The sequence below is a fragment of the Oryzias latipes genome, chromosome 5, assembly GCF_002234675.1.
Source record: "Oryzias latipes chromosome 5, ASM223467v1".
Taxonomy (NCBI): domain Eukaryota; kingdom Metazoa; phylum Chordata; class Actinopteri; order Beloniformes; family Adrianichthyidae; genus Oryzias; species Oryzias latipes.
In genome coordinates this window covers 16,487,404-16,512,266 of record NC_019863.2, presented here as the reverse complement: position 1 = coordinate 16,512,266, position 24,863 = coordinate 16,487,404, and the positions used below count along the sequence as shown (strand labels likewise).

The window sequence follows — 24,863 nt, the reverse complement described above, 5'->3', positions numbered from 1 at the left end:
TGTGACAAACATGTAGGTATATTTTTTGTATAGCTTTATGAATTACATTTATTTATTTAAAGAGTCTGCAGTTAAATTATCAGAAAGCCTTTAGATTTTTGCCCTTGAGATGAACAACACTCACTAGCCAAAACGTCAGAAACTTTTCTTTCACTACTGCCCTTTGACATAAACATCTAATCAACCAACCGTTAGTGCAGCAGCTCCATTGTTGAGATGCAGGTCAAGTTGACCTGCTTCATACCCCGAACCAAGAAGGTAGTGCGAGTGACTTGGAATAAAGGCTTTAGGAATAGAAGCTCTTTTTTCACACATAACTGAAACAAACCTGAGCGACATGGTTCTTTTAGCTTTATCAAAGCAGTTGGAAAATGGCAGAATGTCCTTTCTAGGTTATGAATATGTCATCCCCCTAAGCATAAAATGTCTTGAATTCCTGCTGAGGGAAGGATAGACTGTGTCCTCAGTTTATCCGTCCAGCTTTGTGGCTGGGGTTTCTTATGGTGTATTTCCATTAGCACCAGCTCAGCATTGTTCAGTTGTCTAGCACCTTTTTGCCTGCTTTTCAAACAGCTCCAAGTTGGGGTGGATGCAGTTTACAGACATGATGGGAGGACTGGTAGCCTGAGTTGTGTTTTGTTTCCAGAAAAGAGCAGGAAACAGCGGTAAGTATTTGGGTTTTGCCCGCTTTGCTAAAATGAGCCTGTGTTACTCAAGTGTATTAAAAATAAAATGTACCAAACCTATACGTATCACAACAAATTGAGACGAGAAAAGTCAACCAGTTAATAATAATGTAAATTTTCAGGTAAAGGTAAAGGAAAACTCAATAAGACTGCTACTCCTCCACACAAAGAGGAGTCAGCAAAGGTGGTATGGACATCAAAAATGTATGAACATCATCATAACAGCATATGTTTGCCTCAGTTTGGCATAATAAGAGAGTCCCTAATTTTGTGGCCAATGAGTGATTTTCTTATGTGTTTGCATCATATTGCTGTTTGCACTGCATATTTGGGAGGACACAGGGTGCATTTGTGTGCACTGTGTATTGTGTACTTGCAATCCAAATGCATTGTATCACAAGCACTCAGATGAGAAACATCTGTAAATAAAGAGCACCCCCTCACTGTTGCCTCTTGCATCTCTCAGCTCCAGAAATGTTTGCTTTACTCCCAACTCTTCTTTCTCACATGCAAACAATATAGAAGAGAGGGGCCACGTGAAAAGGGTCAATAGGAAATTCAGATTTTTTTCTTTTTCCTTTCCCAGAATTCTGAAATTACAGTTAGAAAGTCTGAAGAAAGGTTATCATTCTGACTTAAAGTCAAAGCAGATTGGTAAGGGTCAACATTTTCAAAATAAGTTATGAAAAGTTTCGCATTTCTTTTTTCCCCCTCAATAACCTGCATTGTCTCAAGAACAAAGCAAACACAATGAAGCTCTAATAACCAAAGTCCCAAAGACATAGCTAATGGATGTATTTATGAATGAATGAATAAATAGAGGATTTAAGCTTAAATTTAGTGGATCTCTTACCAATGTCCATTCCAACACTTTCCACTGTCCACAAGCTACAACTGAGCACACCCCGCTGGCAGGGGGCTTTGGTAGGTGAGCGCATGCTGAATCATCTGCCAATCCACCCTGGTCGTCACGGCAACTCACAAAGCGCATCCATGTTCCTTTGCCACAGCTGGCACTACACTGTCGTGAAGAGAGGAAATGTTAAGAAGCCAGAAAGCACAAAGTAAACAAACCAGTATTAAATTGTCTGAAAGTGTGAGAATGGAACAAACCGGGGCCCACGAGCCAAACCGCCACTGGGTTTTGTGACCCTGGTGGGAAGGGACTTTGGTTCCTGGGGGAACAGGGTGGCTGTTGGGACACTGGGCAACTTCACAGTCCTGTGAAAGATGCAGTGATTCATGCAGTGATTAACACAATGAATACACTGTAACAACATCTGTCCCTGACTGCAAAATACCAGGAATATCAGGGATAGCTCCTCTGACAGAAACAGTTGGTAACAACCTAAACCATGTTCCTTCAGTCCTACATTTGAAAGTAGTTATGTTTCCCATCAGCCCCCCCCCCCCCCCCCCCCCCCCCCGCTATCAAAACAACATTAACTGGGTCTGCCCTGTCAGTTCAGACTATGGGTTGTGGCAGTAAGCCACTCAGCATAAAGCCCTGATCCCTGTCATAACAGGTCATAGTGGAGTGGTATTCAGCGGCTCCAATGCCCATGCTGGCGTGGTTAGAAACTCCACCCCCTTCGTCTTTCACCTTCCGCCCTTTACCCCCTCCCACCCCCCATGCCATTTGGTGCCCTCTGAACCCTGTCTCTTGGGTTGAGGACCCTAATCAGACTGCACACACTTTGGGTAAACTACACATTCCACACTCAGCTTCTCTAAGCAAACACAAGAATATTTATGCATAGATATTTGTAGTCATCTCACACCCCTGTCCACCTATCTGACCTTTTTCTAAGCCCTCTTGGGTGGTGGAGAGCAGTCGTGCAGGGGCTAGCAGTTTGGTGGCCCACTTCATGGTTGGCTGATCTGAATCACTGCGAGGTGAGGCGCCTGCTTCAGGGTCACTGGTCACCAGTCTCTGCCAGCCCAGGCACCGGAATTAAGAGCTGCTGCAACTAGAGGGGGGGCCTCATCCTGAGCCTGCATGCTCAGCCCTCTGAAATGGGTTAATGCCCCACGCTGACCAAACAAAACTCTCATTCAGCTCTAAATACAGTAAGTTTCTTTGGGGGTTTGTGCCTCTAAGTTTGCATGTGTGAGAAACATAGACTATACATAGACACATTAAAAAATTTATTTTAGGGAATCAAACTATTTCACACCATGTGATTATTATTGATTATATTTGTTCTGAAACAAATATTCCTCTAGTTAATGATACAGGTAAGACAATACTTCTAGAAAGACAATCTAGAAACACTATTAAAGATTGATTTTCAATCCTGGCAATACTCTGTAGCAACCTTAACCACAGCCTTATACTGAGTTTGTTAGTAAAAACCTTAACCAGTAGATTGATGAAGCATGTACACAAACTTTAAACTTCGCTGATTACCTTGATTTTGAAATGTTACTGTTTTACGCCATGAAAAATGTACTCAAAACTATTGCTAAACTTACATTTCACATTGTTGTTAGGTAAAGAATAAAGATATTAAATTTAAATAGTTACAAGCTACTCCGGTTCATCAATCAGGAGTTAAACATTTTTGGGTTTAACCTCATGATGGGTCAAGTAAACTTATGAACAGGAAACCGATTTTCCCAACAGAGAAAAGAGGGGGGGTCAGAAGGTCTGATCTGTAGAAACAGACCAGAGCTGGACAGTTTCTTTCTCAGTTACTGTGCTGTGAATCACAGAAAAGGCAAATTCTGAATACAATTTAGGAAATTGATAAAGTTAAAGGACATCCATTTACATAGTTATCAGTCTGTGAACATACACACTTGTAAAGTGAAGAAAACTAAATTTATTTTGGATCCAATGCAGTTCGGAAGACTTCAAAAACCCACTCCAATGAAAATTGTTTTTGGTGTTTTTACCGTATTCTTGTACCTTTTTTTCTCATGATGAAGGACAACTATAAAAGGTTTTCAGATTAAAACTGCATTTGAGAAATTTTTATTCAAATGGAAGAAAAAATTCCATTAGAAAAAGCTTTTAGTTGGGACCTGGAAATTAAAAGAGGTGGGCCAAAGTCTATCTTCCCCGCATTTTGCAAACAAAAAAAATACATTAACGTCTTCATCTTCCTCGTCTGAGCTGGTATCTGGCTCAAATTTTTTACGGCTGAATTGCTCAAACATTGCTCAGCATTTTTGTTGCACCACTGTTAGCTTGGAGTTGTGAGGGGCTGTAAGATAGCTGGGTAGAGAGTGTAAACAAAGGGATGATGGGATAACAGTCCCACCTACAACTCAGTAGCAAGTTTCTGATGACCTTCTGCTGCTCTGCAGAAACTATTGTCTTCTTTCTCTTTCGGCTTTTCCCATCAGGGGTCGCCACAGCGAATCATCCTTTTCCACCTCACTCTATCATGGACATCTTCTACCCTAACATTAGCCAACTTCATGTCCTCTGTTAAGACATCCATGTATCTCCTCTTTGGCCGTCCTCTCGCCCTCCTGCCAGGCAGCTCCATCTCCAACATCCTTCTACCAATATATCCACTATCCCTCCTCTGAACATGTCCAAACCATCTCAGTCTGGCTTCTCTGACTTTGTCGCTGACACAGGCAACATGAGCCGTCCCTCTGATGTACTCGTTCCTTATCCTGTCTAACCTGGTCACTCCTAAGGAGAACCTCAACATCTTCATCTCCGCTACCTCCATCTCAGCCTCTTGTCTCTGTCTCACTGCTACCGTCTCTAACCCATAGAGCAGAGCTGGTCTCACCACTGTCTTGTACACCTTTCCTTTGAGTCTTGCTGACACTCTTCTGTCACACAACACTCCTGACACTTTCCTCCACCCGCTCCAACCTGCCTGCACTCGCCTCTTCACCTCTTTTCCACACTCCCCATCACACTGAACTGTTGACCCCAAGTACTTAAACTCCTGCACCTTCTTCACCTCAGCCCCCTGTAACCTAACGCTTCTACCTTGATCCCTCTCGTTCAGACACATGTATTCTGTCTTACTACGACTGACCTTCATGCCTCTTCTTTCCAGAGCAAACCTCCACCTCTCTAGCTGTTCCTCCACCTGCTCTCTACTCTCACTGCAAATTACAATGTCATCCGCAAACATCATTGTCCAGGGAGATTCCTGTCTTACCTCGTCTGTCAGCCTGTCCATCAGCATAGCAAACAAAAAAGGACTCAAAGCTGATCCTTGGTGTAGTCCCACCTCCACCTTGAACTCCTCTGTCTGACCTACAGCACATCTCACCACCGTCATACTTCTCTCATACATGTCCTGAACTACTCTGACATACTTCTCTGCCACTCCAGACGACCTCATACAGTACCACAGCTCCTCCCTCGGCACCCTGTCATACGCCTTCTCTAAATCTACGAACACACAATGCAGCTCCTTCTGACCTTCTCTGTACTTTTCCATCAACATTCTCAAAGCAAAAATGGCATCAGTGGTGCTCTTACGGGGCATGAAACCATACTGCTGCTCACAAATCTCCACCTTCTTCCTAAGCCTGGCTTCCACTACTCTTTCCCACAGCTTCATTGTGTGGCTCATCAACTTTATTCCTCTATAGTTGCTGCAGTTCTGCGTGTCACCCTTGTTCTTAAAGATCGGGACCAGAACGCTTCTCCTCCATTCCTCAGGCATCTTCTCACTCTCTAAAATCCTATTGAACAACCTCGTTAGAAATTCCACTGCTGTCTCTCCTAAGCACTTCCATACCTCCACAGGTACGTCATCAGGACCAACGGCCTTTCCGCTCTTCATCCTTTTCAGAGCCTTTCTAACCTCATCCTTTCCAATCTCTGCTACTTCCTGCTCCACAACAACCACATCTTCCTCCCTTCTTTCCCTGTCATTTTCCACGTTCATCAGCTCCTCAAAATACTCCTTCCATCTTTTCTGTACACTCTCCTGAGTTGTTAGCACCTTTCCATCTCTGTCCTTAATCACCCTTATCTGTTGCACGTCCTTCCCATCTCTGTCTCTCTGTCTGGCTAGCCTGTACAAGTCCTTTTCTCCTTCCTTTGTGTCTAACCTGTCATATAGCTCATCGTAAGCTTTCTGTTTGGCCTTTGCCACCTCTCTCTTCACTCTACGCTGCGCTTCCTTGTACTCCTGTCTACCTTCCTCAGTCCTTTCTACATCCCACTTCCTTTTAGCCAACCTCTTCCTCTGGACGCATTCCTGTACTTCCTCATTCCACCACCAAGTCTCTTTACCGTCTTTCCTCTTTCCAGATGACACACCTAGCACCTTCCTACCTGTTTCCCTGATAATTTCTGCTGTAGTTTCCCAGTCATCTGGAAGCTCATCCTGACCACCCAGGACCCGTCTCAACTTCTGCCTAAATTCCTCACAAGTTTCTTCATTCTGTAGCTTCCACCACTTGGTCTTCTTTTCTGTTTTCCCTCTCTTCTTCTTCCTGACCTCCAGAGTCATCTTACACACCACCATGCAGTGCTGTCTGGCTACACTCTCTCCTACCACCACTTTGCAGTCAATAACCTCTCTCAAATGACCTCGTCTGCATAGGATGTAGTCCACCTGAGTACTCCTACCTCCACTTCTGTATGTCACTCTATGTTCCTCTCTCTTCTGGAAGTAAGTGTTGACTACAGCCATTTCCATCCTCTTCGCAAAGTCCACCACCATCTGTCCCTCCAGATTCCTTTCCTTCACACCAAACCTGCCCATCACCTCCTCATCACCTCTGTTGCCCTCACCAACATGCCCATTAAAGTCTGCTCCAATAACAACTCTCTCTCCTCTGGGGATACTCTCTATGACCTCATCCAACTCACTCCAGAATCTCTCCTTCACTTCTAACTCACAGCCAACCTGTGGCGCATACCCACTGACTACATTCACCATCACCCCTTCAATTTCTAACTTTAGGCTCATCATCCTGCCTGAGACTCTTTTCACCTCTAGAACACTGTTTACAAACTCCCCCTTCAGAATCACACCTACCCCGTTTCTCTTCCTGTCAACACCATGATAGAACAGTTTGTATCCTCCTCCAATACTACGTGCCTTGCTGCCCTTCCACCTTGTCTCCTGCACACACAGTACATCTACCTTCCTTCTCTCCATCATGTCTGCCAGCTCTCTGCCTTTCCCTGTCATTGTGCCAACGTTAAGAGTCCCTATTCTCAAACCTATGTTCCTGCCTTTTCCCTTCTCTCTCTGGCCACGGACCCTTCTGCCTCCCCTCTTTCTTCGACCAACAGTAGTCAAATTTCCACCGACACCCTGTAGGTTAACAGCATCGGTGGCGGTCGTTGTTAACCCGGGCCTCGACCGATCCGGTATGTGTAAAGTGTTGTGGATGATTCGCATGGTTATTTTGGCAATTTTTACGCCGGATGCCCTTCCTGACGCAACCCTCTCTATTTATCCGGGCTTGGGACCGGCACAGAGGCAACTGGCTTGCAACCCCTGCGGCTAGATTTCTGCAGAAACTATTGTATGTCCTAGAAAACGACACAGGTTATTTGATTTAGCCAAAAAACAGCATAGCCACAATGAAAAGACCAATTTTAAATAGATCCAAAAGTGATTGGAGTGGGACTTTAAAAATGAATTTGTGGTGTGGCTAACTTCTTAACATATTTTTAGACTACATCATGTCCAGTCCTACAAAGTATTATTGAAGGCTTCAGCCAGTGACTGTATATGAAAACTGGAGTGTGACGTCACCCATAGAAAATGGCTTCCTTCCGGCTCCAACCGAATCAATTCAATTCAATTACCAATTTTTTCGTGATACAGACGCCACAATATTGGACTCAGACCACATCAGTAAGTAATGATTGGTCCGAGTCAGTCTGAGTCATTGCTTTTATGGCAACCACACCCCTTTCACTGAAAGTGGGCTTGTTTGACGGCCAGTGGGCACCACATACTTTTATCGAGCACCTTGATTGTCCAATTTATAACTTGACTAACTTGTAATAAAGAAAAAAATATTGTGAAAAAAATTAGGAATAACAAGAACATGTTAAAAAAGAAAAGGTATCAGGGCAAGAATTGTTGTTCTGACGAATAGAATGACTGAGTAATAGCTGTTTATTCCTATGTAGAAGTCTATGGGATTTTAACTTTTTGGAGCCAGCAGGTACTTTCTGTTTGTAACACGAGTGGGGAGAGTTCACTCAGTCCAGTTCTTAAATACAGTCAATGGTTTCAGGTGTACTTCAGGTGTTGCTTTGTACTTATGGGCCATTTGCACTGAAGGCTACACTCAAGACTGCTGTTGCTCATCATTAATGATCCTCACCCAGAATCCCTCAAACATAAGGAGAAACACAGTGAGGAAGTGTGCATTTATGTGTTGATGTTAGAGAACGAGGACGTGGTCTTGACATTGCGAACAGCTGACCATCAGATGCTGGTTAAGAAAACACTGCATACAACGCCCCCTTACCTGGGTATTAGTGGGTCGGGTGGCAGCGTTACACTCAGTGTCGTCCATAACAGCAGCGTAAGACCCCACCACACATTTCACAGCTCGCATCTGGTAGCCGGGCCCACAAGAAGTAGTGCACTGAGTTCAAAGAGAAAAAAGGGGGGAGTGGTGGAGAAACATGTGAGAAACAGTGAGAAAAAGACACAGAAGGTAAGCAGAAAACAGATGGTTCTCCAGAGGAAACCCCCAAGCATAATAAATAAAATAAAAAAACATTGTAGGCCAGTAAAAGAATACTTTTTTACCTTGATATTTGTTTATTAAAAATAAATAAGCTCATATAGTTTGCAATAGTTGTTTTTCCACTGTAGATAAGTCAAAGGGTACAGCCTCACATTTGCTTCTGGCTCATTGCCTTCAGTGGAACAGGGTCAAATTTGTGCGGCGGCAAACTTCAGCTACTATTTCACCACGCTTCATTAAACTGCTTCAAACACACCTTAATATGTGCAAAGCCTCCGATGGGAAGCACTAAGATATTTCACATTTTTTAGAGTGAGGGGCTATGTGTGTGCATGCACAGACGGGGAACGCATGCAGACTGTGTGCAGAATGCAACTTTTTCATAGAAATCCGTGCACAGCATGTGGAGGAACAGGACTCCCAGGATTGTTTTTCCGCGTTTGTTAACATGCCTTGGAGAACTGGGAGGAGGGCCAAGCTATTTGACAACTTTAGCTCATCTGTGCACTCCCCACAGTTAACATGTGGGGAGAACTCGTGAGAGAAATAACAGCAATTGTTATCTGCTGTGCTGCTTTTCATCAGTACGGTTAAAAGCATCCTCTAGAACTTGCTGGAAGGAAAACATTTTTCTTTTCTTTTGACACAACAAAAACCAATCACAAGATTTATCTAATTATCTTATAAGAAAGCCTATTATCAATATGGTCTTTTGATCACTGTGTGCTTTAACTCTGAAGAACAGAGGAATAAGCTTTAACATGATGCAGTTATTTTACTGAATTCAACAAGTGTAGGATTAAGAAAATTGTATTTAGTGCTGAATTTTCTGCATACATCTGATATGAGCAAATCCAATTTGACACTTGTTCATGTAAAACATTAAAAAAATGGATCATTTAAGGGTGTATTGCATGTAAATGTACTAGATTGAAACTACTTGCATAGTACTATTAGAAAAGTTCAGGTAAGATCTAACTCACCTGTCCCCACGGTCCAACTTGCCAGGATGCACACTCTTGCTGTTGGCACATCTGCACCGACTCAGGTTTAGGTGAGCCGCAAAAGCGGTCATCCAGACGGTCCTCGCCAAACTGACACCAAGCCTGACGGTGCTTGTAGCCTTTTCCGCACGTTACAAGGCACTGAAAGATAAGTTTTTTTCACATTTTTACATCATGCAGCTATTGTTTGTTTTACTCCTCTCTGTTTTTTAGGCTGGTTTTTATGAAAGTCTTGTAGGAAAAAGAAAGATTTATAGATTTTAAAGTGAACCTGATAGTTACAGACGACAAAAAAAGCAGCGTTATTTACGAAGAAGTACTGTATTTTACAATGGAAGTGTTTGGGCAGCGCCACATGGGAGATCTAAAACATCCCTGGAATGCAGCCCACTGTTTTGCAAGAGCTTGCTCTACAGTATTTAAACCACGCAGCCGTTAAGTACGACTTTACCCTGCAATCACTGCTTTCACAACACTCATTTGTAGTGGATGGATGGAAGTAATTCTCTGAGACCAAGTGACTGAGACATGCACAGTCAGCACTGGATTTTAGACTTGATCCGGTTCAAATAGAAGTACATTTGTTAAAAGTAAAAAAAAAATAATTCCAGGACTTTTTTTACTTGTAAATAATACACAGCATCAAGTATTATTCTTTAAAGCAAACATTCTGCCCACTATATACGACAAAGCTGTACCATGTAAAACACATCAGCCTCCTTTTTAGTAATAAATAGGACAGCATGCTCAAATATGTATTTTCATAAATATGTAGCTGACCTCGGACCATTCTCCAGTCTTCCACTGTGGACAGAGGAACTCATTGCAGGGTTGGATGGTAAGTTTATCCCTTTGGCTGCATTTGCTGTCATCACCGCCAGACTCAGCTGCCTTTCGACAAATTGCACCGCGGTGGCGAGTGCCTCCACCACAGCTCTTGGAGCACTGCAGATTACAAACAGAGTTACAGGTACCCCAAATTGGTGTATAGATTTGGGGAGACGAAAGGCACTCATAGTGACATTGTGCCACAATCTTACCTCTGACCAGGGGGAGTATTCCCAACCACCTGGGTTACAGTCTCCATGGCAGCTTTCTTTGTCCTCAGGCTTGTGCTGGCCACTGCAGAAGCGCCCATCAATTTTCTGAGTCTTACCATGGCTGATTTTGGCACAGTATATTTCCAAAGTGCGATATCCGTGGCCACACTGGGCCGTGCACTCGCTTTTACGAGCCACATACCACCTGGATGAGCAGAGGGACAGGAGGTTTTGTCAGGCTGTCATGAAGCTGACTGGTTCCTTCTCACTGTTGCTTTTATTAGCTTGTTTAAATGCAAACCTGAGTTCACATTCAGTGTTGCAGGGCTCAGTGACAACAGCAGGACGACCTGTGCCATAACACCTCTGGTCCGACACCACCACCCTGTCCGACTCTCTGCTGCACAGAATTTTCCGTTTGCGCTCTCCTGTGAAGACACAAACAAGTTTAAACAAGAAAGTGATATAATGCTTAAACACCAGAGGCCGTGACAGAAACTTTAGTTACAAACTCGCTGACATGTTTATGATTATTCATGTCAGCTCCGTTTGGAGAGGCTCCAGCTTTCTGTGACCTTTAACACCATAATGCACGCAGGAATAACAGTGTTGAAATTTCACTTATTTGGTTTTTTGCCTTAAAGAGAAACGTTTGATCAGCGCATAAAAAAAATAACTTTCTAGAGGTTTTAGTTTGGTTTGGAAATATATAATTGAGTCACATTCTTTTATTTTAACAAATTTTTGTTCATAATTTCTCATTTTAAAAAACACGTACAAACAAATGTTTGCATATTTCTGGATGTAATGTTAAAACTTTTCAGAGTCAACTAAAGTGATGAATCTACTTTTAAAAATGTAAAATCCATGAAATATTTATGTTTCAATCATGATAAACCAAAACAAGCTAACATTTTTATTATGTAGTATATTTTTGCTTTTTATCCATACAGGATGTGTGGAATCCACTGAGGGGGCGTGGCCTAATGTGGTCAGTCAGTAAACTAAGACTGAAGAACATGGAGTTTTATACTGGTGGATTAGGTAACAATATTGCAATAAGTGCAATAAGTCCGAAGTTTACATCTAGTTCAATGTGAAGAAGTTGCAGTTTCAAAACAGTCTGACACCGTTTTTGCATTTGTTTTATGCTTAACTTTAGCTAGAAAACCCCTAAAATGATTCCTTTGCAAGTCTGCAGGTGAAGCTGTGGTAATATCAGCAACATACACAATAAAAACTAATGTTTTGGCATGTGTGCATCAGTAAACACTGTCAGGAAGATAATAATCCCTTTACTAGGTAATAAATGTGCACCTCAAGTTACCAGAATTTGCATCAGGGTGCTATGAAAGACACTACATGTCAGCTGTTTCTCCTGCTGTGGACTCAGCTTCTCCTTGGAATTTTCTGCAGGTTGTTCCAACAAAGCTGTGCCAAAAAGCCAACAAAGAGATTCCCACACAGAAAAAAGTGAGTTTTGGAGTGTACCTGCAATCCCCCTCCGCTCACCCACATCGTCCAAGCAAATCCAGTTGTATAACAGACATGTATAATTTGCCACAGCAAACTATACAGTTGATCTATATTAGCCTGGGCATGCTTTTAGTGCCAAGCAAGAAGTTGATCAATTGAGCTATATCTTCCTAAAGTTTCCTCATACTCTTTAACCCATCTTCAATGTATACCCACACAAATCACTGGTGAGCTAAAGCCTGCCAACCACATGTATCTCCCCCTCACCTTGGCAGAGATGGCTGCACTCCTGCCAGGGCCCATAAGCATCCCAGAAGAATTGCTGGGGCTTGTCCTCAATGGGGATGTTAAAAGAGTACCTGACATTAGGGTTATAAAGGTTCCCAACCGACAGCACCTGGGAAAAAGGATAAAATATCAGATAAAAAGTCACAAACCATGTACTTTGACAAATGGTCTCCGGGTCTGACACTTTGCAAAATTGCATATCGAAGCAGGTTTCCCTTACCTGGATAATGACCTCCTCTTCAATGCGGTCAGTGCAGTTGATCCTTTCAATAACATGGTCAGAGCCGCTGTATTCAATGACAGTGTTGCCCACTTTGATTTCCCTTTTGAACATGCTCACCACAAATTCCCCATTGAGCAGGAATTCTCCACGGCTATTTGAAACAGCTACGAAGAGACAAAAGTCGTTTAAAGAATAATTCATGTTAGATCTTAGTATTCCTCAGTTTTCTGCTGCGGCTATCAGCATTGTGAAAGCAATTACCTAGCATCGCCTGGAAGATTAAGCCCAGAAACTCAGTGCATAACATTTTTTTTTCACAGGAAGACAGATGCAGCCAGCAGAAGTAAAGCCTCAGTGTGCTAAAATAATCCTGTATTCCAGAAGAAGTCCCAACAAGAGGCATCCTGCTCTTTCAGAAACCACTGTTCTGCACCTTTTCAGTCTAATGCGATTATGGAGCTAATTTCCTGCCCATTCTTGCCATTTCCCACAATTAATCTGAGAAGTTTGAGGTCTTTAACGAGAATTTCTGGATGCACAAACAAACAATCAAAAAGCACTTGAGGTGGGAAAAATATTTAAATTACACAAACCAGGATAATGAAAGGAATTTGAGAAAATATTATCTGTCCTTAAGTGTAAAACGTTCTTAAAGGTTCAATAGACTCGACCTGCTGAGGTTTCAAACACAATAAGGATTGTAATAAAACCCTCAAAGTGGAGCATTGTGATGCAATCTGCATCGTGAACCATAAATTCTGCACCCGTGCGGTTTTCCTACCGAGGTAGTTGTCATCATCCGATTTCCCTGAGTAGCTGTGTTGACGCACATCTATGTTTGTAGCACCACTGGGTATTCGCACCACTTCATTATAGCCTGTAAATGACAAGATGACAAGTGTTTAGGTCCTTTGCCTGCCTAGTTTGTTTATATTAGCTCCTTTTTTTACTATATCATGTTCAGATGTGTTAAAATAACATGTCAACAAAGGAAAGGAGATGACAGGATTACAAAAGGAATTACTGACCGTAGCGTACAATGTTAAAGGTGTCAGCAACAGTTTTGCAGGAGGAGTTGTCCCCCCCACAAATGCCACACTTGTCCCTCCTGGCTTTGGAGTTCAGTACATGATCACAGCCTGCTTGCTGCTCCGACAAAAAGGAAGTAGAAAACAACCAAAAGTACAGAAACTGTCATATGGTTACAGTTAAAAGTTAAAACAGTTTTGTGCCTAAAATTATGAATTGGTTATGATTTTACGGTCGTCATGTTTTTGTGGTTACAAGCAGTGTTAGTAGTTTGTGTATGCATGTTTTCCTTCATCTCTGCTGCTTCATTGTTACTCGGTGCCTTCAATATCCTTTTTTTTATTCAAATAAATAAATAAAACTCTAGTTAAAATAAATAATTTAAACACATTTAAAATGGTAGTGTGAATGTGTATGTTAAAGATATATATCATTCTTAAGGTAAAATCTTTGCAAAGCATCTCATAGTATGTCATGATAACAGTAATTAAATTTTTCATTACTATCCTGATTCAAAATATAGAAACAGATCATTAAGAAAAAGTCATAAAACAAAAAACGTCATCAACCTAATATGCCAATTTTAGCTTTATTCCCCTAATAATACTATATTTTTACCCTGAGAGTCTTTATTGTGGAGTTAGGAAGCTCACCCTGCACAGGCCCTGCACGCAGATGTCGTTGGTATCGGGTCCACATGGCGTCCCATCGGTGACCCTGTCCCTGAGCTGATAGTAGGCCGTGCTGCCTGCTGCCCTGCAGAAAAGCTTACACCTGTCCTTCATCAGGACTGACAGCATAGACAAAACAAAGACAATTCTTAATACCAGCTAAAGTCAGTGCAGGTTTGCACCACGTCTGTTTTTCATTAGCAAGAAAAAAAAGAGAGCTAACAGCAAAGGACTGAAGAAAAAAACTCACTTCCGCTGTATTTGGGTACCCAGCGAACATTAGGAGGTAGACCGTTAATGTTGAAATGCCTGCCATCAAATGTAGCACACTGTTCCTCCCTGAAGTCTTTCTTTTGTTTGGAGCAGGGCTCAGAGTTACAAGATCGAAACTTCATCCGGCGACCAACACAATACATTCCTCCATTCCTGGGCCTGAAACAGAAGGCAAGAAGACCATCAATGGATGATTCTGATTTGATAAAGGCTTGTAATGAAAAGACTCCCCTTAAGGAGTTTGATCCATGTTACATTGGCAGCTAAGATTGAGACATAATCCTGGAGGCATGCGTGACAACAAAGACATGGACTACTTACACGGGTCGGTTGCATTCACGCACGGCAATCTTTATTCCGCCGCCGCACGTTCGTGAACAGGTGCCAAAAGGACTCCAAACTCCCCAAGCTCCCTCTACAGGTGTGGTGTCATGCTCTTTGGCGATACATAAGCCATGCTTGCAGTGCTGCAGAACGGACAGTCATTGAATGAAAACACTCCATGTACATTACTTACTGTAGCATCAGAAAGAGTCCCTGCTATGGAGAATAGAACTTTTTTACCCAACTGTTAAAAACGATGCTGGGGAGAAAACAAGAGTCAACAATGCAACAACACATATTCATTGTACTAGGTTTCTGTTCCTGTACAAACAGTTCCTTCTTCTTAAACGTGTGAATGGCAAAGTCTGTAGTGATGCAAGTACGTATTGCTTCTTGGCTGAGGGTTGTTTCAAAACAAAGGTAAACATGACAAAGCGCAGTTCACTAGATAACCACAAGGTGCTTGGGAGCCAATCAAATTTGTTCGAAATTACTTTAGTGTTTATGTGGTCCAAGATTACATTAACAACAAGAAAAAAACCTTAAAGTATATTAACAATTGAAAGGTCGCCTTCATAGCTTGGCAGTTAAAGTGAATTTTTTTAAAACCTAATCATTTTGGCTTACACTTGACCCCAACATGGTCACAAATGTGTTTTTTATTTAACACAAAAGACTAACAAATGATGGCTCCCTTAACATTATAACTGCTCTGATAGCTTTCAGGCTTGTTTGACTTCTTTTTGGTCCATTTTGGAAAGATCAGGACGTGGAGACATCTCTGATCAATATATTAACCAGGGAGTAAGTGGGTTACCTGACCTCACCTGTCATTCATTTCTTTACCAATCATTGGTGTGACATAGTATTAGAAATCAGTTTAAACAAAACCAAAAAGTTTAAGTCCTAAAAGAAAAGATTCAATTAGACATAAGCTGGTTTGTAGCTGGCAGTAAAGTCATGTTAAATTGGGTTGTTTTCACGTCCATGTTTATCACCAGTGACTCCTTTTACTGCTACGAACCATGGACAGAGTCCAGTTAAAGCTGGGAGAATGTAGTTGATGATGTAAGAGCATGAAACTGCATTAAACAAAAAGGAAACAAATTTGGGTTTAAACACACAGTTTACATAACCATACTGCTGATGGACACAAGGAGTTTACTTAACATTATCTAGTTAGTCATGCATAAGACAATAAGCAAATCAACTTTTGACAACCGTTTTTACACTTTCACAAAAAAAAGACGTGTTTATCTCTAAGTAACCTACATTCCCAGGTGAACAGTCAGTGCCGTCTGCCCATGGCATGTGCTGCGTCCTGCAGCCCCGCTGAGCACCTTCTGGACTGGTGCACCACAGCCTCCGACACTGAGTCTGGCAGACAAACACCAGAAAAAGCATACATTGGTGCCAAGAATGGATAAAGACTTCTTTGAAAACTCTGCAACCATGACAATAGCTCTTACTTTTATTACTTTGTGTAAAAAATTGTGCCTACACATGTTCTTTTTAAGCTAAAAGATTTAAAGGTTTTAAGTTATGATGAAACATAAACCATATCTTAAGACATAAACTATTAACTAGTTACTCAAAAAGATCTCAAAGACTAAGTTGAAATGCTTCACGTTTATTGGAGAAACTTGGCATTGTGACTCGAAAGGCTTCCTCCACACTTGAAACACAACAGTTCAATCCATCATTCTTGACTCCACTTACCATGTATGGGCACACCTGCGTTCCCGGCCCAAATATCAATTCACACTGTTTGTTGACACTGTAAATTTGTCCAGGCAGCTGCTGTGAGAGAGTATACGGCCTAGAGACGGGCTCGTCCAGCAAGCATTCACCATATCCTGTGCTATTAAGAAATAAAAATGAAATTACTTGATGAAAAAAAGAGAAAGACAAGAAAAAAAACACACAGACAGAAAGCACACTCAGTGCAATAGAAGTGCTCGATATTATGTGTACAAAAATCTTGAAAGACTTTTATTAAGTTGGATTTTCTTTAAAATGACAATCTTAAGACCTCATAGCTTCAGGAAATTTATGTGAATAGGATGGGATTTTGGGACCAAATATTCAATTTATTTTCAAATTGTTATGGGCTGTTTAAATTAATAGACTAGAAAACCATTAAGGTTTTCTTATTTCAGAATTTGGTCACTGTTAATGGAAAGCTCACAATGGCATTTATGATGATGGCAACAAAAGCCTTGAAGTTTCAAATAACATTTTACCAGAGGTCCTAAGAAAAATAGTGCAACTTACTCAAGGAACTCCGTGATGTACTTCCTGCTACATTTGGACCACATCCAAGGGTTGGTGTTGTAATTGAGAGTGGGAGCCATCACATGTTGCTGTATCTTAACTCCATCTTCCTTACACTTCTTACTGTCATCATGGGGCATGTTAAACCTTATACAGAAAATAAAAACAAATTATGACGAAAAGCCTTCGAGCAAAAGCATTTCATCTTACTATTATGTGCAACTGCTTACTGTTATCTAACCATTTCCCTAACAAGACATTGATGCTAAAAAATGAAGCATCCTTGCAAAGTTATTGTTTAAATATTTGGGACTACCACCCAACTCTATTGTTTGCCTGTGGGATCCTATGCAGGAGGCAGAACATTGCAATGCTGAATTTTAAAGAACACAGAGGGAGTTAGAATCCTTTTGAAGTTTCTGTGGTGAATACATGTGATGCCCATTAATGGCATGCAGGTACAGCACCACACCACCTGCTGCTAAGCTGTCCGGTGAGCGTAAACATCAGAAATTAAACTATTTGTTTTATCCTGACGTCATTTTTTGTTGCTAAATATGCATTCTACAATAAAGCTTTAAAGCAAAGAAGGAAAAGAAGAAACAAAAAGATGAAATAAATGAACATGTAATGCAAGCTGCACTGATGATGTTAGTTTGTCCAACAAAATTTTTCCTATAGAGCAGATTTTTCTAAACTGCTTTATATTCTTCACAGCAAATACACTAAGATTGAGCACTGACTTACATTTTTCTAGCATTCAATCCAAATGAAATTCAGAAAATGTACTTTTAACAACCTAAAAAGCTGTTTTTAATCTTAAATGTTTTATCCTCAAGCTGATCAATTCCATGTCTTTATGTACACTGAATTACTTTAAGGCCTTTCTTTTTATTCTCTGTACAATAAAGCAAAAATCTACCTGAAATTAGCTTAAAATTGATGCCTGTTTTTAGATATTTTTCAGATTAGTTTGCAAATCTCTTGATCTGATTTTGTTCTAAGCCATTTTATTCTGGCCTCTGCCTGGTTGTCTGGCAATAAAACGTTGTTGTTTGTGTATTTCTGCCTATATAGTACTGGCTGGATCCATAGGATGAAACATTTTTAAACAAATACATGTTGCAATTTAATTTAGAATTTTGTAAAGTGGTAAAAGAACCATGTAAAAGGACCATTCAGGTTAAACATTAAATCACCTTTTCTTTTGCCCACCTTTTCTATTTGACTGAGGTAATAATAACGATAATACTATGTAATAATAGTAATAATAATAATGATAATGATGAGGTAATACTATTTTTGCCTATCATGATGGCTTTTCTATTTTTATATTTTATTTATTTGGGGATATTTTTTAATATAATACAGTGTTTTCAAATGCCTCACTTGTTTCCTTTTTGACCAAAAATAGCATTTCTTTGACTGTAGACCCGCTCCTGTTGTTGTCTTCCATACATATACATGGGAATGTGCCTGTTTTCCTGAGTGTGTGGTTTGAACAAGTGTTGAAGGTGTTTAACTGGCAGAAAGCAGGCAGCAAAAAGAAAAGAGAATGAAAAGCTTGAAGGACTTAACCAAACCAAAACCATCACAACACTTACACATGGCCGAGTTCGTGGGCAATGGTGAAGGCAGTGCTCAGGCCGTTGTCCTCGCTGATGCTGCAGCTCCTGTATGGATCGCACACCGTCCCCAGCTCTGCAAGGCCTAATTTGAAAGAGAATCACTTCAGTTTTTCTGAAAATAAATCACATTTAGTTTATTTTCATAGACCAAAAATGCTTGTAATCACTTACCAAGTGTGTCACACTTATCTCTGGCTCTGCAGATGTCCTGCCTGTGGTGAAGATGAAGATAGCAGGTGAGGATCAGTGGCACAGCTTGAAAGAACACTTCCCCAACCTCTTTTGGTTTTCATCTGGATCACATCTGAGTCTGTGATCAGCCTGGCTTTTTTTCTTTCCATACTTATCTACTTCAGTGGATATTTGGATATTTCAAAGACTTAAAAGACTTTTTGAAGTGTGCCGTATGCAGGACGAAAGCAGATATTTTCCCTGCACCTGGTGATAAGGATGGCAGTGTCGTGATGGGAGTGGTGGCTATCATCCAGCATGTTCTGGCTCTGCTGCCAGATGCAGAAGTTCTTCAAAGTTGTCTGTGCATTGAATGAAATGACCGGACCCTCCTAAAAGAATAATCACAATTTCAAGAACAGATCCAGTAAATGAATATGTGTACATTTTTAATCATTAGCAGGCTCACCTGCTCATTGTTTATAATCACTAACTTAACAATCACAATGTTGATCAGGTTGCCAATGCTGGGGTCCTTGTAGATGGAAGAAACCTAAATAAAGATATTTAAATCATAATTAAAAACCCCTGAAAGGAAGATGACTGAACATTTCTGCAGACAACACTTTTAGTCCCTTTAAAAAAATGTAAACTTTCTGCACAAACAGCACATAGGTCCTCTTAGCCTTCCTCTGAGGACTGCCGGCCCCAGATCCCTCAAAGCCCGTATTTGAAGTGTCTGGGAGTATGTGGTCTTTGTGACATACCTGAGCTAATTTCTGAACATTCATCAAAGCTGTCAGACAGAATCTCCCGAAAAATGTCCGTCTCTTACCAATGGTCTCTTGAAAGAGTTGTTTACCCCTCCCCTGAGCTGCCCTTTCCCTACCCCAAACCTGCTCAAAAGCCTTGCTGACCAGCAGCGCAAACAGCAGAGTAGAGCTGGTACACTCGTCTGCGTCTATGTGTGTAGAGGCGCTCACGTTAGCGTGCGCGCTTCTGTTCCCCAACCAAAACCAAATACTTACTATAGACATCAATGTGAGAATGTAGTGCTGTAGGTTGCTGCCATGATGCTCCACCATTTTGCTGTCGGCCACCACCATTACTTCAACAAAGCGTGGGTAGGAGAGGAAGCGCTTTGATCTCCTGTGAGGTCCTGAGTCACCACTGCTATCATTTGACGGTCTAGTGCTGGCGTGCTCTGATCTGAGCAAAGCATTCCCGGCCATGCCGGCGCTCAGTGACTCCAGGTCATTGAGTATGCTGGCTCTGACCACAGGGGCTGCGCGGAGAACAGTGGAGGCTCCAGCCACCGAGCCCCTCTTCAGCCTCTGTACCTTTTGTCTGTGTTTGTCTCCTAGAATGAGGAGCCAGAGGGAAGAGAGTATGTATAAATATACACAGACAGAAGCATATTCAATCAAAACAGTATAGGCCTACGTTGGCCCTGTGTATGATGTGGCTACGGCTGAGCTCAATTGTGGTTTCTGGCCTTAAAGATATAGGTCTGTGTGGTGGGTTGGCTGTATGAAAGAAGGCAATGTTAGTTGCCTTTTTCTGTTATGTTTATTGCTGCTTAAGAACCAGATAATTTACTAAAAATGCCTTTTTTCTGCCCCAGCTTGAAAGGAGGGGGGGTAAGAAGGAGGCAGAGTTCAGACAAGGTAACAGAAAAGCCTTCACCAAAGGAAAACCAAGCTATACAGCAAAAGTAATTAAAATAAAGAAACATTTTTAAACAAGTTGGCACAATATTCCTAACAAAGAAAAATGGGTTTTCATTGTTTTATGCAGGGTTGATTAATTTGCTATAAGATATGCTGTTTTATGCTTTGATTTGTTTGTAAAAAAATGTTTGGATATAAATGTATGCTACACTTGGCATAACGTAATGTATTTTGAAATTCGTCACACTAAAAAAATGGGTTGTACAATAATTAGGTTGATATTTGGAAAAAGAAATTGGCATTTTAGAATACTAACCAGTTACTGCAGGTTTTTGCTAAGTTTGAATAGTTTTATCTCTTTTTTTAAGGTTTATTCACAATTCTGGCCAGGTTTTGAGGACTGAGATATAGAAAATGAATCATGAGCCTAAAATAGTTTGGCTGAACCTTGGCTAGCTTTCAGCACGCAGAGCACACAATATGAAGTTTTAAAAAAGAAACAGGAAACTGCAGGATATGCCTGAGAATCCACAAGTATAGCAGCAAATATAGATTTTTTTCCCCCCTTTTTTTCATAACAATTAATGTCAACTGGAACAAAAATACTTTTTGTTCACTAGAATGTTTATATAAGTTTTACAGACAATTTAATGCAAATGTTGCCAAAAAAATTATTTTAAAAAATCTTGAGCTTAGATTTGCAATCTTTTCATCAAATGAAAACCAAAGCTCACATTTTTACACAACAAAAATAAAACTTTTTATGTATCATATCAAGAGAACATTTTTATTTTGATGTTTTGATGCTTCTAAATTTGCAAGAATGGAATTTTACACAACAGGGAATCACTCTAATCCATTTAAATTAATGTTTGTTCAAAGCGATGTTTACACTTATCCTCACACATGCTTCATTTTAAAATCAAAGGAGAACACACAAACATCTCCATACACTAACAAGAGTAAACATCTGCAGAGGAATCCCAGACAGACAAAAGAGAAAACATTTCCACGTTTATTTTCTTGCTACTAAAGCTTTACGTTGGCATAACTTTGCTATTACACAGTTTACTCTACATGGTCATAGCAGTTGGTCCAACTCTTTTATCAAGAGGAAGTACAAGAGTCAACAGGAAGTTCAGTCAGTAAAAGAAGATGGGATGAGACAAGGGTGAACTTCTAAATGATTTTTCCTGTGTGAGAGTCACACGGCTTCGTCACTACTGTGTTGCACGTGCTGCACACACTCTGACATGATCTCAACTGTTTGCACCACACTTTTATTGTAATTCAGACAATGGATTGCAGCCCCATCTATGGTTAATCTTTAGACCAAGTCAGCATTTTATTATTTTACACATTAGCAAGGAACAGTATTGTGTTCTTTGATAAAAGGCGATGCAAAAAAAAAGAAAAAACGGATGTAACCAAAAGGTTAATTTTCCATTAATGAAGACCATTACTGTAGCAGCTCGATAAGCTTGGCCGCTGTTACATAATCAGCTCAAACTGATAGGAGAGACTGTATGAGCGGTTCAGTGATTACGCCAGATTACGTCCGTGGGAACTAAGGGAAAGGCTGCATGTGCTTACAGACACATGGCAAGCTATCTGCTCTGAAAGCCAACATATGCCATGAAAATGCTTCCATGCACATCCAGACACACACTGCTACACACTGGGAGGTCCGTGCTCTGAGGCTGCAGAGGGGTGACTGGAGCAGTCATATGTAGGTCAGCTGAGCGAATGCAAAAACCCCTCTAATTGAAAAAAACGTTTATGCAAGCATTTTCATAAAGACATTAAAGATCCATTTTTGTCTGACCGAATGAACATTTATATTTTAAAATGCATGGCATGCTTACTCATCCAGGAAAGAGACTAACCTGAAGTATCGCAGGCTGAGGTATTCCCAGATGTTTGTTTCTTGGACGCACGTTTCTTGTATACGATATGAGGTTTTGTGTGTTCCTCTTCATAGTGTTCCCCTTGATAGCTGTGTAAGGGCTCCACAAAAAACTCCCCATCTGGAGATCTGAAAGTGCCAAGCTGGAAAGTAGAGCACATCCACAGCAGTTATGTACTCCATCAGATTAGGCCCCTCTGACTTAAAGCATTTTTTACATTGAAACTGAAAGTTTATCAAAAATCTGTGGCTGATAATGCAATGCAATGACAAAGTGTCCTAAATGGATGTGACTGTGTGTAACCCAGAAAGAGGAGGAAAGGAAATCAAAGGAGAACAAAGATGCCTATCAGGAAAACACCAAAGTGTATGTTACACAAGGAACATTTGAGCATTACTGTGGAGGTCTGGTAAATTGCAGATAAGGTACGTGCCAAGCCACGCACACTTCATTTAAAGCACATTCATTTTGGACAGCAGCTTGAAGGCTGCCCAGGCCAAGATTAATTTTTCACATAATCCACAGTAAAGTAAGATGACTAATGAGCATTGCAGCTTTGCAGGTGATCTATCATAAGTTAAGATATTTATTAAGGCTGGTATAAAAGTATGTTGAAAAGATCTGAAGCAAAGCAGAGCTTTTCTTCAGACGTGTGAATCAGCGCGCAGGACGTTTTATGAATAAACTTCTCAGCGCTCCTCTGAGCTCTCTGCAAAACTGCTGCTCCACCGGGACTTGGTTGGATAGCTCCGTGATGACGTCAGTGCCCCTCGTCGCGCAGCTGTACTGGCGTGCGTAAATACGTCACCGTGCACCCGGTAACCGGGAGAAAAATCGGAGTGCGGGGGAGACTTTTCGTTCAGTGATGACAACTCATGATAGATATCTTTTTATGTTTTTTTTTCTTGGTAGTATATTTCAATAATATAAAAAAATCAAAACTTTACTATTTTCTTTTCTTTTTAATCACATTCTCTGTGTAATAAACAGGGAAACATTAAGATTACGCATGACAGTCACATTATGGATGCAGTTTGCGCTGAAAGTCTGGATCAAAAAAAATAAAGCAAATATTGCTGCATTAGTTTAGGCCATTGAGAAGCAAAATGTACCCATAAACACATTAAATTAAATTACGCAAGGCGAGTTTGGCCCGCGCGTAAAAACTTACCAGTCCGGAGCACAAACTGATGACTGCGGCGTGTTGTAAATGAGCATTTACGTGCCCTTTATAGAAACAGTGCCTCAACTCCGTGTCCTCCTCCTCCACCACCTCCTCTGCTCCCGTATCCACTCCAAAACCTGTAGCATTATCCCCTTTGGCAACTCCAAGTATTGTCACAGTGTATAGAGGTGCAATAAATCCCGCATCCACCGTGAGGTTGAGGTGATAGTTTTGTCCGAAAGCTGTTATCCTGTAGTGGACATTTGACGAGGCCCAGTGGTCCGTGGCATTGGCGCTCCCCTCGTCCAAGCTCCGTCTTTTCCTTTTGAAGTGCACGATGGTTGGAAACTTGTCACCAGCTTCATTTAGGCGCACCGGGGTCACAATCTCGTACGCGCCCAGCTCCTCTTTTGCTGCAGAACAGTCACAAGAATGACAAACTGTTTAGAAAAGGAAAAGAAAAGAGGAAAAAAAGAAAGCCCAGATCTGTGTCAAGTGTTAGATGTCTTCATCTTAATTCCAAATCTCCTTTACTTAAGTTAAGGGGAAAAAAAGAGTGTACTGACTGAGAGACTGCGAGTCATGTGCTTGGAAGAATTGGCAACTCATTCATTCTTTGCCTCCAGGGCAAGAAAATAACCTTTAAAAAGGGAGGGGGGTGAAAAAAGCGCAGAAGTTGACAGAAAGACATGCTTTACCTGTGCTTGAACTCAAAAACAGTCTCCCTGTAAAGGCAACTACATTCAATAAATCCGGGAAAAGTAGGAACCCCAAGCCCAAGTAGAGCACATGCATGATTGTCCACGTTCGGAGGAGAGAGGCAGCCTGTGCTCCTGTAGTAATGCTGTGTTCCTGCGGTCACTCAGGGCTTTCCGCCTCCGGTCCCGCCTGCCACATCCAATCGGATTATCCTCGACTCCTGAGTAGATGGTCTCTGGCCGGTGAGCTACGCTGCCGGGACGTGAGCGCTTCGCGGATTCCCTGACAAACATGCATTGTGCACAGAGTGGACAGGCTGCTGCAGCATTCAACTGCGAGCTCCGCTAACCCGTGAACTCTCCCCTGCAAGGGGCGGGATCATCTATGTAAGGTACTCTGCTGCAGAAACCCCACTTCCGTTACGCACCACAGTGACAAAGGTGGTGTCCTGGCAGAAAAAAGTACATAAAAAAATGAAGCGCAAAAGTGACTGCGCACGCGCAATCTCACACCCTGATTGCTCATATAATGTGATTTTGCAACTTGAAGTTGTCTTGGGGTGGTTGGAAGTACAGTAAAGTAGATCAGGGACCATGGAAGTGAGGTGGGGCCCATATAGGAAATGCCTGCCCTGGGGCCACAGAGATAAATGTGGGCATGGCTGTGTGCTTAGAAGTTTATG

The 24,863-nt window shown here is 41.4% G+C and overlaps 1 protein-coding gene across 2 annotated transcripts in view; it reads right to left on the bottom strand.

Moving 5' to 3' along the window:
- The window catches only part of adamts9 (ADAM metallopeptidase with thrombospondin type 1 motif 9), a 49,353-nt gene extending 24,790 nt beyond the window's left edge, over positions 1-24,563 (bottom strand). The window contains exons 1-25 of one of the 2 annotated variants that reach the window (XM_011475081.3): positions 24,181-24,563; positions 23,489-23,895; positions 22,297-22,459; positions 19,769-20,100; positions 19,210-19,293; positions 19,008-19,132; positions 18,741-18,781; positions 18,546-18,651; positions 16,942-17,088; positions 16,387-16,528; positions 15,940-16,044; positions 14,665-14,810; positions 14,321-14,502; positions 14,053-14,189; positions 13,399-13,516; positions 13,152-13,247; positions 12,368-12,534; positions 12,127-12,256; positions 10,685-10,811; positions 10,384-10,588; positions 10,124-10,288; positions 9,323-9,484; positions 8,115-8,234; positions 1,800-1,907; positions 1,540-1,707 (exon numbers count right to left, since the gene is read on the bottom strand). In XM_011475081.3, coding sequence (XP_011473383.1) covers positions 1,540-1,707; positions 1,800-1,907; positions 8,115-8,234; positions 9,323-9,484; positions 10,124-10,288; positions 10,384-10,588; positions 10,685-10,811; positions 12,127-12,256; positions 12,368-12,534; positions 13,152-13,247; positions 13,399-13,516; positions 14,053-14,189; positions 14,321-14,502; positions 14,665-14,810; positions 15,940-16,044; positions 16,387-16,528; positions 16,942-17,088; positions 18,546-18,651; positions 18,741-18,781; positions 19,008-19,132; positions 19,210-19,293; positions 19,769-20,100; positions 22,297-22,459; positions 23,489-23,895; positions 24,181-24,277 — 3,780 coding nt within the window. In that variant the 5' untranslated portion in view covers positions 24,278-24,563. The remainder of the gene's footprint in view (positions 1-1,539; positions 1,708-1,799; positions 1,908-8,114; positions 8,235-9,322; positions 9,485-10,123; positions 10,289-10,383; positions 10,589-10,684; positions 10,812-12,126; positions 12,257-12,367; positions 12,535-13,151; positions 13,248-13,398; positions 13,517-14,052; positions 14,190-14,320; positions 14,503-14,664; positions 14,811-15,939; positions 16,045-16,386; positions 16,529-16,941; positions 17,089-18,545; positions 18,652-18,740; positions 18,782-19,007; positions 19,133-19,209; positions 19,294-19,768; positions 20,101-22,296; positions 22,460-23,488; positions 23,896-24,180) is intronic. The other variant, XM_011475080.3, reaches the window with a different exon arrangement.
- Positions 24,564-24,863: the final 300 nt, after the last annotated feature.